This window comes from Enhydra lutris, unplaced genomic scaffold (assembly GCF_002288905.1).
Source record: "Enhydra lutris kenyoni isolate GAN:26980312 unplaced genomic scaffold, ASM228890v2 scaffoldscaffold5, whole genome shotgun sequence".
Taxonomy (NCBI): domain Eukaryota; kingdom Metazoa; phylum Chordata; class Mammalia; order Carnivora; family Mustelidae; genus Enhydra; species Enhydra lutris.
Window position 1 is genome coordinate 50,617,148 of NW_019154089.1, and position 14,737 is coordinate 50,631,884.

Consider the following 14,737-nt stretch of genomic DNA (forward strand, 5'->3'; position numbering starts at 1 on the left):
TGTGCGTATATGGAGAATGGATGGATAGACAGATAGATGGATGGATGATAGATGAAGTTCTGCTTTGTTCCAAACGGGTTTGAAGAGGAAGCTGTACCAGGTCCTCCATATGCATGCATTGCTTCAGTCCTCATGACAACCTTTTCAAAATACATACGGAGAGAGGTGATAAAGCTGAGGCTTAGAGTAATTAAAAAAAACCAAAAAACAAAAAACAACAGAACAGCTCTAGGACCATTACACTTCACAGCTTTAAAATCCATGCTTTGACCAGTCCCAGAGCTGGACACAAGTAAAAAAGGCAGGGGCATAAAGAACAGTATTGGAGCCTGGGATAAGAGTGCACAAGAAGAAATTAGAGAAGAGGATGTGTCAGACATATGGATAGGTCCAGGAAGAAGGGGAGAAGAAAATGCAGGACTTGCCAGGGCCTTGGTCCAAGTGGATAATTCCAGTCCTGGTAGCAATTAAGAAGTGACCCATTTGGCAGAGCCGGCCCCTCTGCAGGGGGACTGTTGCCACTCTCTTTCCTGCCAACACTGTTTCCATAACCTTTCTGGCCCCGGCTAGAGTAGCCTGGTTCTATCCAGTGTGGACGACTCAGTTTTCACTTTTCCTGAACTACCAAGCCAGGAGAGAGGCAGTCTGCAGGACTCTACATGGAAGAAACTGTGTAGCAGAAACTTGGGGCCCTTAGCAGAGCCCACCCCACTCCCGCTGCTCCGAGTCAATGGTACTCCCTGTTCAGGGTCTTCCTCCTCTTCTGCATCTGCTTTTGGCTACACAGATCCTTTTGAACCTCCTTCTCTGGGATGATTCATTGAGAAAATCCTCCATTTGCTTTCCTAGATGAAGCAGGTTTGTCAGAGACCGTCCATTAAACATACAGAAGTAAGGGCAGGGACAAGGCCTTGCAACCCACCTAAAATTGGGGGAGGGGGAAACTGTGATACTTATTAGAAGAGGAGAAAAAGAAGTTTCTGTTCACTCGCTTTCAGCTCATCTTGTACCACTTGTCCTTGCTCTCTTGCCTTGCAAGGTGTCTTGTACACAGTCAACCCTCAAAACACATTTTTTGAATAAATGGGTTGATCAATGACTACATCAGAAAGAAAAGAGGATAAATTTAAAAATACAAAATCAGGGGCACCTGGGTGGCTCAGTGGGTTACAGCCTCTGCCTTCGGCTCAGGTCATGATCCCGGGATCCTGGGATTGAGCCCTATCTCTGCTCTCTGCTCGGCGGGGAGCCTGCTTCCTCCTCTCTCTCTGCCTGCCTCTCTGCCTACTTGTGATGTCTGTCTGTCAAATAAATAAATAAAATCTTAAAAAAATATATACATATATACATATATATATATATAAAATCATAAGAACCTTGCTTATGTTTTGAAATTTTCCTACTGGGTCAAGTAAGAAAACTGTTATGGATCTGATGGCTTGATAAATGCTTAATTTTGGCATTGTCTTTGAAGCCAAAAGAGTTGTTTGGGAGAATCCAGATGAAGGAAGAGATGTGGAGAGTCTCTGCTTTCCAACCACGTGCCACGCAGTGTCAAGGGGAGAAGGTGGTTAGTCTGAGGCTACTGTACCTTCAATCAGATGGTCTGTACCCCTGTCCCAGCACAGGGGTATACACAAAAAAGATGCTCAAAAAGATGGCTGGCACAAAATATTATAAATAAACATTTATTGAATTAATGAACAACAGTGATGTACTTACTCTATCATAGGTCCTCCAAGCTACAAGAAACACTTAATGCTGTCCAGAAGATTGCTTTTGCCTGTGTTTAGCTGCATGTTTTGATCAAGGGAAAGTCAGCATGTCCATTGTCTAGGGTTAGAGCTCCTCATGCTATTTTAGGCAGAACTACCCTAAGGCCAGTTTAGAAGAGGCTAATTTATAATTCTAATTCATAAGTATTCCCGGAACATTCACAAAGACTATTTTCTTTCAAAGTCACTGGAGTTCTCATTTCTTAAATCTAATGTAATTGCTGGAAGAGGAGTCTGTTCAAGAAGGAACAGAGCACTGAGCTATAGTTTAATATGGATGGGAATGCCAGTACGTTCTTGTGCGCTTTCTGCTGGAGCTCGCTTGGCTCCAAGGGCAGCCAGTGTGGTAAACGCTTGCATGAGAAAGTGAACAGTTTACTCACTGGACTGAAAGAAGGTAACCAAGATCACAGGGCCCAGGAGCTTGGCAAGGGTGGTCTGGCAGAGTTTTGACACTCTTATGGGATTAGATTACAGGGAACTGGAAGACCCCTTCCTAGCATGTAAAGAAAAAAAGTAGTTGTCTGATAGTTCCTTGAAACTCTTCAGTGAGAATTTTATTTATTCAGCCCAGGGAGGGCAAATTACCTTGGCTTGTATTCCAGGACAATATATTGGTAATGGCTGCTGGAAGCCTGTAATGGGAAAATTCTAAGATCATATTTGGGCTCATTAAGAAAGTGTTGTCACTTATACTTCAACTTAAGAAAGAAGGAAAGAGGAAGAAAGAAAGAAAGAAAGAGGGAAAGAAAGACGGAAAGGAGGAAAAATGGGAAAGGAAGAAAGAGAGTTGTCATAAACTGGCAATGTCAGCTAAGAGTTTTGGAATGGGGATTAGTGGCATGCCACATATTTCATATCCTTTCTTTAAAGATATTTTCTTTTTTATTTTTGTCTTGTAAAAATCTGAGTACTTACATCCAAAAATCCATTTAATTGTCCCATAAACTCTGTGAGGTAACTATTGTTTTAATCTTCATTTTGTTTTCAGATGAAGAAACTAAAGGTACAAACATATTATTTCCCCAAGTATTAGTGCTACATGTGCCTAACTTCAGGGCCTAGGCTTTTAACAAGCATGTCATTTTCCCTTAGAATTCTGGACTCCTGATATTTAAAGTTGTTATCACTCATTTACACCCTATAGTAAATGAGTTTCTCTCTGTTGTCTTACCTAAGGTAAGAAAACATAAAAGATTAATAAGGTCAGCTGGGCTGAGGACAAAAGACTAAGACTGATTCTTAGTCTAAATATTGAAAACACGGCTTAGTATATGACTACTCCAATCAAGGAAGTATAGATTATTTCTGGATCATTCTAAGGATGGAATGCAATATATCTATACCATTTTTACCTTGAGATCCAACCCAAGTAGAAGAACTATTTTTTTTTAAGATTTTATTTATTTATTTAACAGACAGAGAGATCACAATTAGGCAGAGAGGCAGGCAGAGAGAGTAGGGGAAGCAGGCTCCCTACTGAGCAGAGAGCCCGATGCGGGGCTCGATCCCAGGACCCTGAGATCATGACCTGAGCTGAAGGCAGAGGCTTTAACCCACTGAGCCACCCAGGTGGCCCTAGAAGAACTATTTTTAGATGAGATTTTTCACTCCTTGCATTTTTTCATTCTAAAAGCAAAGATGTTAATCACGATGTCCTAATGATATTCTGAATGCAGGTAATTACACTTTGTTTTCTTTAAACACTTAAAGTGTGTTCTTTTAATGGGATGATCTCACTGTTTATGGAAACACATTATTATCGCTTTCCCCGAGTATTTATTTCTGTAATTAACTGTTAAAATCATTTGTAAATACGCAAGTTACAGTGTCCATGTAAAAACAGTTTGGATTCTACCCAAAGGCAGGAAAAATACAAAACGAAACAACAAAAATCTTCAAACATCCTTAGGCGGTGTTACATTTGTCCAAATATAATTTGACTTTTTGTCTGTTCTTTTTCTTTTACAGAAAAATCTGTCATTGCTCAACCAGTATTCGTTTTTGCAAAGAGAGAACACACTTTTAAGGTAAGATCAAGGTAATTTTCTTTGTTTGACTTTGACTTTGACAAAATGATGTTTCAAGAAGCCAGTGGCACTGAATGGTATCATGGTTGCCTTAGTTTATCCTCTTGCTCCTCACTTAGCAGAGCCGAGCCTCTAAAATATTTCTACAGTAGGTTCTTACTGGAAGCAATTAGGCCTAAATGGGAGGCCAGAGGCCTGCCTTGTCTTGAAGCTATGAATAACATACCATCTTTACCAAAATTATAGGGTTTTTTGGAGTGACTTGGAAAGGGGCGGGACTGAGAGAGGTTAGGAGGGTCGAAATTCCTCATGGGTCTCCACTGACCTCGCCTAAAACTGGGTACAAAATAAGTTCTAAACTGTGATGCTTGATTTAAAAGGGATCTTAAGGTCCCTTAAGGTCTATATCATACTGAAACCACCTGCTTTGAGGGACCAACGATAAGATTAGTAGCTTTCCCACTTTAGCTCAATTAATATTTTCCTGTTATTTGTTCCTGCTTATCCAAGTCATTTACCCTACTACCCACAAACTCACTAAAAAGATGCTCAGGGGTGCCTGGGTGGCTCAGTGGGTTAAAGCCTCTGCCTTCAGCTCAGGTCATGATCTCAGGTTCCTGGGATCAAGCCCCGCATCGGGCTCTCTGCTCAGCAGGGAGCCTGCTTCCCCCTCTCTTTCTGCCTGCCTCTCTGCCTACTTGTGATTTCTGTCTGTCAAATAAATAAATAAAATATTTAAAGATGATCTTGGAAAAAAAAGAAAAGAAAAGAAGAAGAGACGCTCAACCCCCCAGCCCTGGTCGAAAAGTCAGTTGCCCTGGTCGAAAAGTCAGTTTCCTGGGTCCCACCCCAGGCCTACAACTCAGATCTTGAGAGCTGGTGTTTCAAATCTTCCTTCTAAACAAGTTCTGACAAGGGAGTCTGCAGTCACTGAAATACAAAACCGCTCCACTAAGACTTTGTTTTGTTTTGAAAATATGCCTAGCGAGTAAAGGAGCAAAGGTGAGTGGGTTTGCCCTGACCTAGCTGAATAGACGCGGCTTTTGAGAATTCTCTTCTAAAGTGACAGGGTCGAATTCTGATGCAACAAACACTCAGCTCTCATTGGCAACTTTGTTTCTTTCCAGAGACCAGCAGAAGACACTGAAGCAGCAGAGCATGGTAATGACTTACATCCTGTATTTCAACCTGTCTTAGGACAAAGAAAAGAAGCAGGCACAAGTGTTTTGGCATGTGGCAAGAACTGGGGAAAACTTCATGGTTCTGCTGGTGTTTAAACACCAAATAAACTGGCTTTTGTTTTGAAAGATGACATGTAGGAACACTGATGTTAGTGTTAACTGATGTTAATGCCTAAGATCCCTTGTTTCTCCAGCGCCTGGGTCTCTCCACCAACCAAAGACATTCCCTACACAATCTCAAAAGTCACATGCAGTTTCTTGCGGAAGCCACTTGTTTCTAAGGGTTTCTTAGGAGGATGAGATGCCTATCACTTTAAAATCACCAAGCTATTAACCCCAGTGTTTAAACTTGGGCTTCAGGACTTAACATGTCAGCAGGTGATGATCTATGTAGGCAAAAGTTCATTCTATTTGTCCTTTCCCATCTTGGTTGAGGATAATTTGTTATTGCTGGCAATTTTACCTGTCCTGTTGAATTTCTTTCAGAATCCAGCGGTTTTCTAAGAAAGCGTGCACGGTCTTCATCTTTTACTTTGCATACGACAGATCCTCAGTTCCAAGGAGGTAGGTATAGACCTGACTGTTGGCTGGTCACTGTTATGTTTTCTCTGTGTGAAATTAGTGAGAAACTTTTCAAAGGGAAATGTTTAAAAGTCTACCCATTGGAGACCGTTTATAATAAATTACTGGATAAAAATAGCAGTCTATAAGATGGATTGTACAGTCAGTCACTATGTAAAAATTCAATTTGTCAACATGGGATGGAAGATGGAAAGGACATCAGCCATAATGCCAGCAATGGTTATCTTAGGTAGGGGGGTTACACAGGCAGTTTGGGGTTTCCCACCCACTCTGCACTCTGTCATGTTTCCAGAGTGTCTGCATTGAGTATGCATTAACTTTGTAATTAGGGGAAACTGACATTTCTAAGTTACCATCTACTTAAACAAATAGATGTCTGCCTTGAAAAGAACACTTTAAGAACTTCATCACATACTCTATTCTGAATAAACCAGTAACTCAGTTTGCCTCGCTTCTATACTCTAAGTACTCCGTGATTCCTTTTATACATGACCGCATTGCCCTCTCTGCCTTGTAAGACAGCTATCTCTGTGTATGTCTGTCTCCTCCACTGCGCCTTCCTTGAGGTTGTCTTCATGCCTGGTAGAGTGTCTTATACATGGGGAGCACTACAATATTTATTGAATTGAATAGAAATTAATTTATAATTCTCATGACAGGCATATTTTATTTCTATTGGTTAAAAATACAAAACTAGGGTGCCTGGGTGGCTCAGTGGGTTAAAGCCTCTGCCTTCGGCTCAGGTCATGATCTCAGGGTCCTGGGATCCGAGCCCCGCGTCAGGCTCTCTGCTTAGCAGGGAGCCTGCTTCCCTCTCTCTGCCTGCCTCTCTGCCTACTTGTGATCTCTGTCTGTCAAATGAATAAATAAAATCTTAAAAAAAAAAAAAAAAACTTTTCTAAATTAGTGATATAGAAATTTTAGAAACAGCAAAAGTCCAAATCAAAAGAAACACAAAAACCTACTTCCTCACTGACTTCAGTTTGCAATTTGCTTCTAGCATCCACCTTGTCCCAGAATCGAATGAGATCATCATCCTTCACCAACCTCCTGACCTTCCCCCCTTCTGGGCCAGGTAATAAACAGCTTCTAGAACCTTGAGCCTGACACTCTGACTTTTCAAAATCCATTCTCGGGGTGCCTGGGTGGCTCAGTGGGTTAAAGCCTCTGCCTTCGGTTCAGGTCATGGTCTCAGGGTCCTGGGATCGAGCCTCACATTGGGCTGTCTGCTCAGCAGGGAGCCTGCTTCCCCCTCTCTCTCTCTGCCTGCCTCTCTGCCTACTTGTGATCTCTGTCTGTCAAATAAATAAATAAAATCTTTAAAAAAAAAAATCCATTCTCACTGATGGTACTAATGGTGAGCTTTCTTACTCAGCTACTATAAAATGCTGGCATTTTAGTGGCAAATAAAATGCAGGCCTTAGCAAATTATTATTAGTAGAATGCCTTATGAATTCAAATTCTACGAATCCAGACAGTGTATCTAATTTTGGCAGAAATTTTGAGTTTGATGATGCTTTTAAGGAATTTATGTTTATGATAGCAAAATGTGATATAAGGCAGCTCCATAAGATAACTTTATTTTATTCATTAATATTCATGTGTTTATAATATATACAGTGCTCAAAATATACAGCTATACTTTAAATTCTTATTCCAAAATTTATGCTTTAGGTGACTATTCTAAGGTTGAGAATATGATTCCTTTTATTTTCATTTATATTTTTAACTCCTGTGGGAGATTTTTTTTTCAAAGATTTTATTTATTTATTTGACAGACAGAGATCACAAATAGGCAGAGAGAAGAGGAAGGCAGGCTCCCTGATGAGCAGAGAGCCCGATGCAGGGCTCGATCCCAGGACCCTGAGATCACGACCTGAGCCGAAGGCAGAGGCTTAAACCCACTGAGCCACCCAGGCACCCCAATTTATATTTTTAGAATATGATTACTTAAACTTTTCACTAAAACATTACTTCTTTTAATTTGACATTTAGAGTGCTTTGCTAATGAAATCGATCTTGTCATAAAATATTTGAAATGGTTGGAACATTACATTGAAATTACAATTTTATATTCTTTTTGTTTTTGTTTCTACTGAACATCCGGCTGCCTTTTCCAGGTTAAGCTTGCCACTAAGAAATAAAAAATACAAACTATTCACTTCCTTCTAAATGATCCCTTCCTACATGGGAGCCATGGGGTTTTCAAACTAATGAATTTATATTCTTATTAATAATTCCAAACATGACTGAGCAACATACATGTCAGATACCTTTCAGATACAGAAGAAATACTTTCAAGCTCAGTAGACCCCCTTTAAACCTGAATGACAAGTTACAGACATTAAAAGAAATAGGGGTCCTGATCCTAGAGAATTTGTTTTATTGTATTTGTGCATAAAGTGAAGGGATGGATATAAGTTATCTGAGTAATTGTTTTGATTCATTATTATTTTAAATAAGACATACACATACAAAAAGATTAAAGGAACATTGATATCAGTAAGTACCATTCCATTTTATGTTGTGCAGAATGTTGGTGGTATTGGAATGGAGAAAAATAGTACAATTTGATATGGCCCATTTGTTGCTGGTTTTTAATAATAAAGATCATAAAGCATTTAATTGAACTTTGAATTAGATAAGTGATTCTACCCCAACCTTTGTAGGTTTTTTTTTTTTTAAATAAAGACATTATTTATTTATTTGACATAGATAGAGAGATCACAAGTAGGCAGAGAGGCAGGCTGAGAGGGGAGGGGAAGCGGGCTCCCAGCTGAACAGAGAGCCCGATGCAGGGCTCGATCCCAGGACCCTGAGACCATAACCTGAGCCGAAGGCAGAGGCTTAACCCACTGAGCCACCCAGGTGCCCCTGTAGTATTTTTAATACTTAGATGAAGCAGTTCTTATTCTTTTCTCATTTTCACTAATCAAATCCTCAAAGGTTGCTGTTTCTACAATTTGCAACCAAGAGGGAGGTGATCACTTTTAGATGTATAATAGTCCTTTATTGCAACCACCATCCTTAGTCTTATGCCACCAACACACTTCATAGAAAAATCCCCTAGCATAACAATCATCTCTCTCTAGGTATCACTAGAGTGGGGAAAGTGGAAGAATTTGCTATTAGTTTCATAACATTTTATAAGAAATACATATTAAGGGACACCTGGGTGGCTCAGTGGGTTGGGCCTCTGCCTTTGGCTCTGGTCATGGCCCCGGGTCCTGGGATTGAGACCTGCGTCGGACTCTCTGCTCAGCGGGGAGCCTGCTTACCCCCACTCTCTGTGCCTGCCTCTCTGCCTACTTGTGATCTCTCTCTCTGTCAAATAAATAAAATCTTAAAAAATATATATATATTAATACAGAGGGCTCACTACTATCAGATTTTATAATATGTACTCATTTCAGTAATCATTTTCATGGTTCTAAAGAAGAGTGCCTGTTCCATTAATGGACCAATTTTCATTTATATTTCTGAAAGTCAGCAGACATATGTGGCAGAACTCCCTGCCATCACCCATTTCTAGCGGACTGCCTTCTCAGCTCACTACCTACAGTTATTAGTGCCAACAGCGACATCTACTGGTGAATGTAGTACAGGACTGTTAAAACCCGAATTCCTGGAAACTGACTCAGATTTAAAATGCACTAAATATTTTTTCTCGCAGTGAAGAAAAACAATGTTTTTATGACATCAACTCTTGTGCAAAGGAATGTGGATATGAACAGTACAGAACAAGGTATGTAGTTTATTATAAGAACCTCTGAAATTTTACATTTTACCATTTATAGTTTAATTTGTTGTGTGTGTGTTGGGATCTGGAGGTAGGGTCAAGTGACAAAATGTGAAAAAACAAATTTGGTAAGCAAAGTCCCAGGGTCAAGATGAATAGGTAGTGGGTAAAAGCTAGGTCTGAAGTAAGCACTAAGCAATTCACTGGCTATTTTGACGTTGATCAGTCAACATTAATCCCTCACTTAATGATGACTTTAGAAAATAAATGTTAAATTAGTCAAAAATCTGGAGGAAGAAGTATGTCACTAAAGATATAGTGACTCCTTAATTCTGGTCTTTTAAGGTCCTGTGAAACATTCCGATCATGTCCTAAGACCTGCTGTTTTGCAACCACCTCAAGCTCAAAGGTGTGAAAAACTAAGAAAAACATTTGGACACAATACCTTGGAATCCTGCAAGACTAAGGAAAAAACAAAAAATAAGGTAAGAAAATCTCCTATAGTGGGATTGACATCAAGTCTCCATCTTTCATTTAGTAGATTGTTCTGGGCCCTACGTTCAGCGTTAGGGGCTGCCTGACTTTAGTTCTGTTGCTGAAGCAGCTGCCAGGCTGGAGAAACACCCAGACGAAACACAGAGGAAGCAGCCCTCGGTGACCTTATTAAAGTTGTCCTCTTGAAATGGAAAGTATTCCTAGAAACTAGTTTTGTGGTGTCTCCTAGCTGTAAAGTTGAGTCCCTTATGGTAGAAACTCCTGGGGCCTTGTTCCAGGGCACTGACTCCTCATGAGAACAGGGGGAGCAATGAGGTGGCCAGGACCAGGAGCCACAAATCAAAGAAGGAACAGGCGTTTTCTGCATCCGCAGCTGGTTGACATCCCAGTGCGGCCTTGCCAGTTTAGCTCACACCAGGAATCCATCCAGATCCATCTTCATGGATAACGGCAGCAGGGAATTACCCACACAGAGTTGGGAATGGGAGGACTGGGGAAGCTTCTGAAGACAGAGAAATAGTCTCCCTTCCAGTGGTTGTGGATAGCTGAGTCCCTCACTGTGGGCCTTCTTAGGAAGATTGTCATTTTGCTCAAGCCATGCAGATACGGGTTTGGGGATATTCTGTTGCTGTGTCTTCCAGAAGCCAATACTTGAGAGGAACGGCACCCAGGATTTCAGAGTCATTCCATTCTTCATTTGTTTCTAGCTGAACTGTTGAGGCTTGGTCTCCTGTTTTGTTTTGTTTTTCAATACTGAACACGAAGACAGGGACACATGGAAATTAAGATGCTAGTCATTTCATCAGTGCAATGAAAAAAGAATCAGATCAGTACTAATCCTACCTCTGCCCCTAACTAACTTATGTTTACATTCTTGGTCAAATCACCCAATCTTCTCTTTTCATCAGTGAAGTGAGAGTTTAACTTGGTCAGCATTTGACAACATTTTTGTAATTCCAAGCCTTTTTCTTTGTGAGATATGATCTCATGAGACTCACTGTGAATTTTAAAAATCATTTCATTATTTCTGCATGGAATATGGCATGAGTTTTAAGTAAAACATGTTTTAAATTTCAAATCAGTAGATTATTAAAAGTTTTCATTTAAATACAACCTAATAATCATCATTACATTACATAAATTCTTACTTTTATCCATTTAAGAAGAGATGCATGTTGTTTGTGTGAAGTATGTAAGAAAAAGTATGATATGTTGACTAATTTCTAAAATGTTATCATATTGCATATAACTTTGGAACAGGATGTACTATAAATTATAGATTAAATTTTTTGTTACATATTATGATATAAAAAGTAAATCAATATTTCTTCTTTGGTATGGTTTATTGAAACCTTGCGTTATATATTTTAAAAATAAAATTTATTCTTGCATTTTCTTTCTAAATGATAAACAATGAGAGAAATTTTCAGGTAATTGTTTGCAAGCATTTCTTCTTGAATAAATTAAACATATGAATGGCACTTTATTAGTGAACAGCTTAATTGGATATGCCCATTATTGAATTTTCTCTGTCTAATAATGACCTCTGAAAATTTAAAGACATGCTATATAAAATGCAATGTAAGAACTCTGACAAAATAATGTAATTTACAGATCTAGTGAAAATTATCTACAGGTGAATTTCATAGAACTGCTATTTTCATGTTCCTTAATGACTTGTATATAAAATCAGAGCAATTTTCATTCACTGTCATCAATCAGTGGTCACCTATTAAGTACAATTTAAACAAGATATGCCAAATAAAAACCATTTTAAGTACATAAGAGTAAAAACTACCATTTGTACTGAGAGATAAGTCATCTGAGTGACTGACTCATGAACATGCACTTTGATCTTTGCAACCAACAACATATATTCTCTTCATACATATTTCTCAGCTCTCAAATTCTATTATAAAGGGGAAAATGCTCCAAATTATTTTTATTGATTGATATAAAATTGAAGTGGAAACAGACCCCATCTACCTTTAAAGATATGAACTCCTTGAAACATCTTTACAAACCCCTGCTGGGGGAAGGGAGGTGTTCCTAAAACATTGGAGATACTAGATCCGATCATTTCTAGGGCTCCTTCCAGTTTTGCTCACGCCTTCATTTATATATTAATCAGGTAATAAACATTTCATATACAGCAGACAGAGTAACTAGTTGATTAAGTCACCAGTCAAAAATTTTTAGATGAAGAGATGAATGGGATTTCCTCTAACATTTGGTGGCCGTGCTGGTGAAGCTCTTAGGGTATTTTCAGGATTAAATAGTCCTGAAGGATATATTTGTGAAGCTAGAAATGAGAATTAATTCCAAAAACATAAAAGTACCAAAAGGAAGTGGGATTTCTGAATATAATAGCAAATGCTACAGTCCCTAGTCCCTGATGTCAGACAGACCCTAGCTCTAAGGTCAGCCCCATTTCTGGTTGCCCAAGCCTGGCCAAGTTATTTAAATTCATTACGTCAGTTTACTCATTTGTAAACTATAAAATGTGGATAAAAGACATACAACCTATACAGAGATGTTGTGAGGAGTAAATGAGATAAAGTTCTCAAAATGCTTAGGGTAGTATTTGAACATAGTAACTCTGCAATACATTTAACTGTAACTAATGTTTCCTTATCTGATGCTCCTTCAGTAAGGCAATTGAAAGGAACCTTCTGATGAATTGCCTTTCTTTCAGATTTCTGAGGGGAACTCCTCTTTGCTAAGTGAAAATTTACCAAGTGCCAGAATTTCAGTCCAGCTGACTACCAACCAGAATTGTTTAGGTGCTACATCAGTAGGGTAAGTTAATGATGAGGCCACAGAAAGGATACCCTTTTATTCTTGCTTTATCATTATCATCATTTATGGAAAATAGGTTTCTGATACTAGACAGATAAATTGCTAAGATTTCTCTTTTTTTAAGATTTTATTTGTTTATTTGAGAGAGAGAGCATGAGCTGGGGGAGAGGCAAACAGAGAGGGAGAAGCAGACTCCCCATTGAGCAGTAGGGAGCCTGATGTGGGACTCGATCCCAGGACCCTGGGATCATGACCTGAGCCAAAAGCAGACACTTAACTGACTGATCCATCCAGGTGCCCCAAATTGCTAAGATTTCTGTTTGAGATTTTCTAAAAGACACAAATTTAAAATGCTTTTCAAAATGTCTCTAATATTTAAAGATTATCGTATTAATATCAGGTTATCTCTATTGTTTTGTTGACTTAGGTGAGAATATTTCAAGAACATACAGCTAAATTTTTATTTAGTTAGGAATTAATTATCTGGCTGCTAGATCAGCCTCCCCATTCTCTGGTGCACCCCCCCGCACCCCACCATCTCTCATTATTTTTAGTGTTATTCCTTATTTATTGACATACATTGGATAGACAACAAAGAAAGCAGTATAAGTGTGCAAAATGGAAGTTAGTATTTACCGGTGTCATCAGCAATGAACGCATGTTTGATCTGAGAGATGATTAAAATTAGCCATAGAGATAACCAGACTCACATGATTAGGGCCCGTGTGGATTCCATAGCACTTACCTATGTTGCACACTGGGGTGCAGTGGGGATCCCAGACCACATCAGCCTACAGATAGAAAGCCGCATATCTTTGAGTTTCTCATCATGCAAAACACTTTTTTTTTTTTTAAAGATTTTATTTATTTATTTGACAGACAGAGATCACAAGTAGGCAGAGAGGCAGCCAGAGAGAGAGGTGGAGGCAGGCTCCCTTTAGGGCAGAGAGCCTGATGCGGGGCTCGATTCCAGGACCCCGGGATCATGACCTGAGCTGAAGGCAGAGGCTTAACCCACTGAGCCACCCAGGCGCCCCCATGCAAAACACTTTTAACGACAAGAACAAAAAAGTTCCAGGAGGTAAAAACCCAAATTAAACAAAAGCACACTTAAGTATAACAAGATAGATTGGCTGTGCTTTTGCTCTGGAGACCTCTGGTGGCTGAAAGCATCAGTCCCTTGGGGAGGAGTGAGAAGAAATGAGAGATCGGAGAGGCTGTGCTGGAAAAGCAAGAAGATAAGGTCTGGGCCAGCCCCTGGTTGATTACACAGCCTGAACAGTGATGGGCATGACATGTGTTTGGACTGGTCTTAGCTATATGCTGTCACAGCTGTCAAATAATTTAAATATCATCCCTGGGAGGACCTCAATTTTTCCTTCATTTCTCAGATGCAGATGAACAAGAGTTAGCAGATGTTTTTATGCTTTACATAAATCTGTTAAATCATAGGATTACTTCATGTGCTAAGGTCTAATGTGCCTTTATCCCTATATTAAAGAACAAATGTTCATTTCCTTTCCTTAGATGTCAAGCAAAGGAAGATAAGTATTCTTTTAAAAGCTGCAGTTCTGATTTCGTGTTTGGAGAAAACATGGTAGAAAGAGTTTTGGTAAGAATTTGGCATATGTTTCTATTATAAAAGCCGTCACTTCGAGTTTCTGGAGGCAAATTAATTAAAACAATGTTAAATTGGAGCATACTTTAACTCCTGAGTCCAAAGGCACGTTTTCTTTCTTTAACTGCAAAGATTCTCCTGGGAAGCAAGTTCTCGTTGTTAGAATAATAGGCAGGAACCCACAGAGGAAGGGAATTATGTAATTATAACATTATTAGTGATGAGAAATATTAAATAGTTCTTCGACGAGTTACACCCAAGGTACCCAAGGAAATCCCAGAATTATCTGCAATAGATGAGTTAACTGGTAATGATATTTTAATATCAGGTTTTTGATAGCATCTTTCATAACAAGATGCACTTAAAACCATTTGCCTATTTTTTCTTGTTAACCACAACCCTCCCCTTCAAGCTTTTATAGTGAAAAACATTATCACAACTTTTTTTTTTCAGGTTTTAAGAGGAAAATCACAGTACTTTACTTGCCTAGGGAAACATACTTGCCAAGTGGAAACCGT

At 39.2% G+C, this 14,737-nt stretch overlaps 1 protein-coding gene across 6 annotated transcripts in view; it reads left to right on the forward strand.

The window, feature by feature from the left end:
- LOC111140997 (RAN binding protein 3 like) overlaps positions 1 to 14,737 on the forward strand; it is a 52,485-nt gene that overhangs the window by 25,115 nt on the left and 12,633 nt on the right. For 2 of the 6 annotated variants that reach the window (XM_022493300.1, XM_022493299.1), the window contains exons 2-8: positions 3,747 to 3,805; positions 4,933 to 4,966; positions 5,473 to 5,550; positions 9,242 to 9,313; positions 9,653 to 9,792; positions 12,498 to 12,601; positions 14,129 to 14,213. In XM_022493300.1, the coding sequence (XP_022349008.1) occupies positions 3,747 to 3,805; positions 4,933 to 4,966; positions 5,473 to 5,550; positions 9,242 to 9,313; positions 9,653 to 9,792; positions 12,498 to 12,601; positions 14,129 to 14,213 (572 nt within the window). Of the gene's footprint in view, positions 1 to 3,746; positions 3,806 to 4,932; positions 4,967 to 5,472; positions 5,551 to 6,568; positions 6,644 to 9,241; positions 9,314 to 9,652; positions 9,793 to 12,497; positions 12,602 to 14,128; positions 14,214 to 14,737 lie in introns of all 6 variants that reach the window. The other 4 variants (XM_022493298.1, XM_022493301.1, XM_022493303.1 and 1 more) reach the window with 4 other exon arrangements.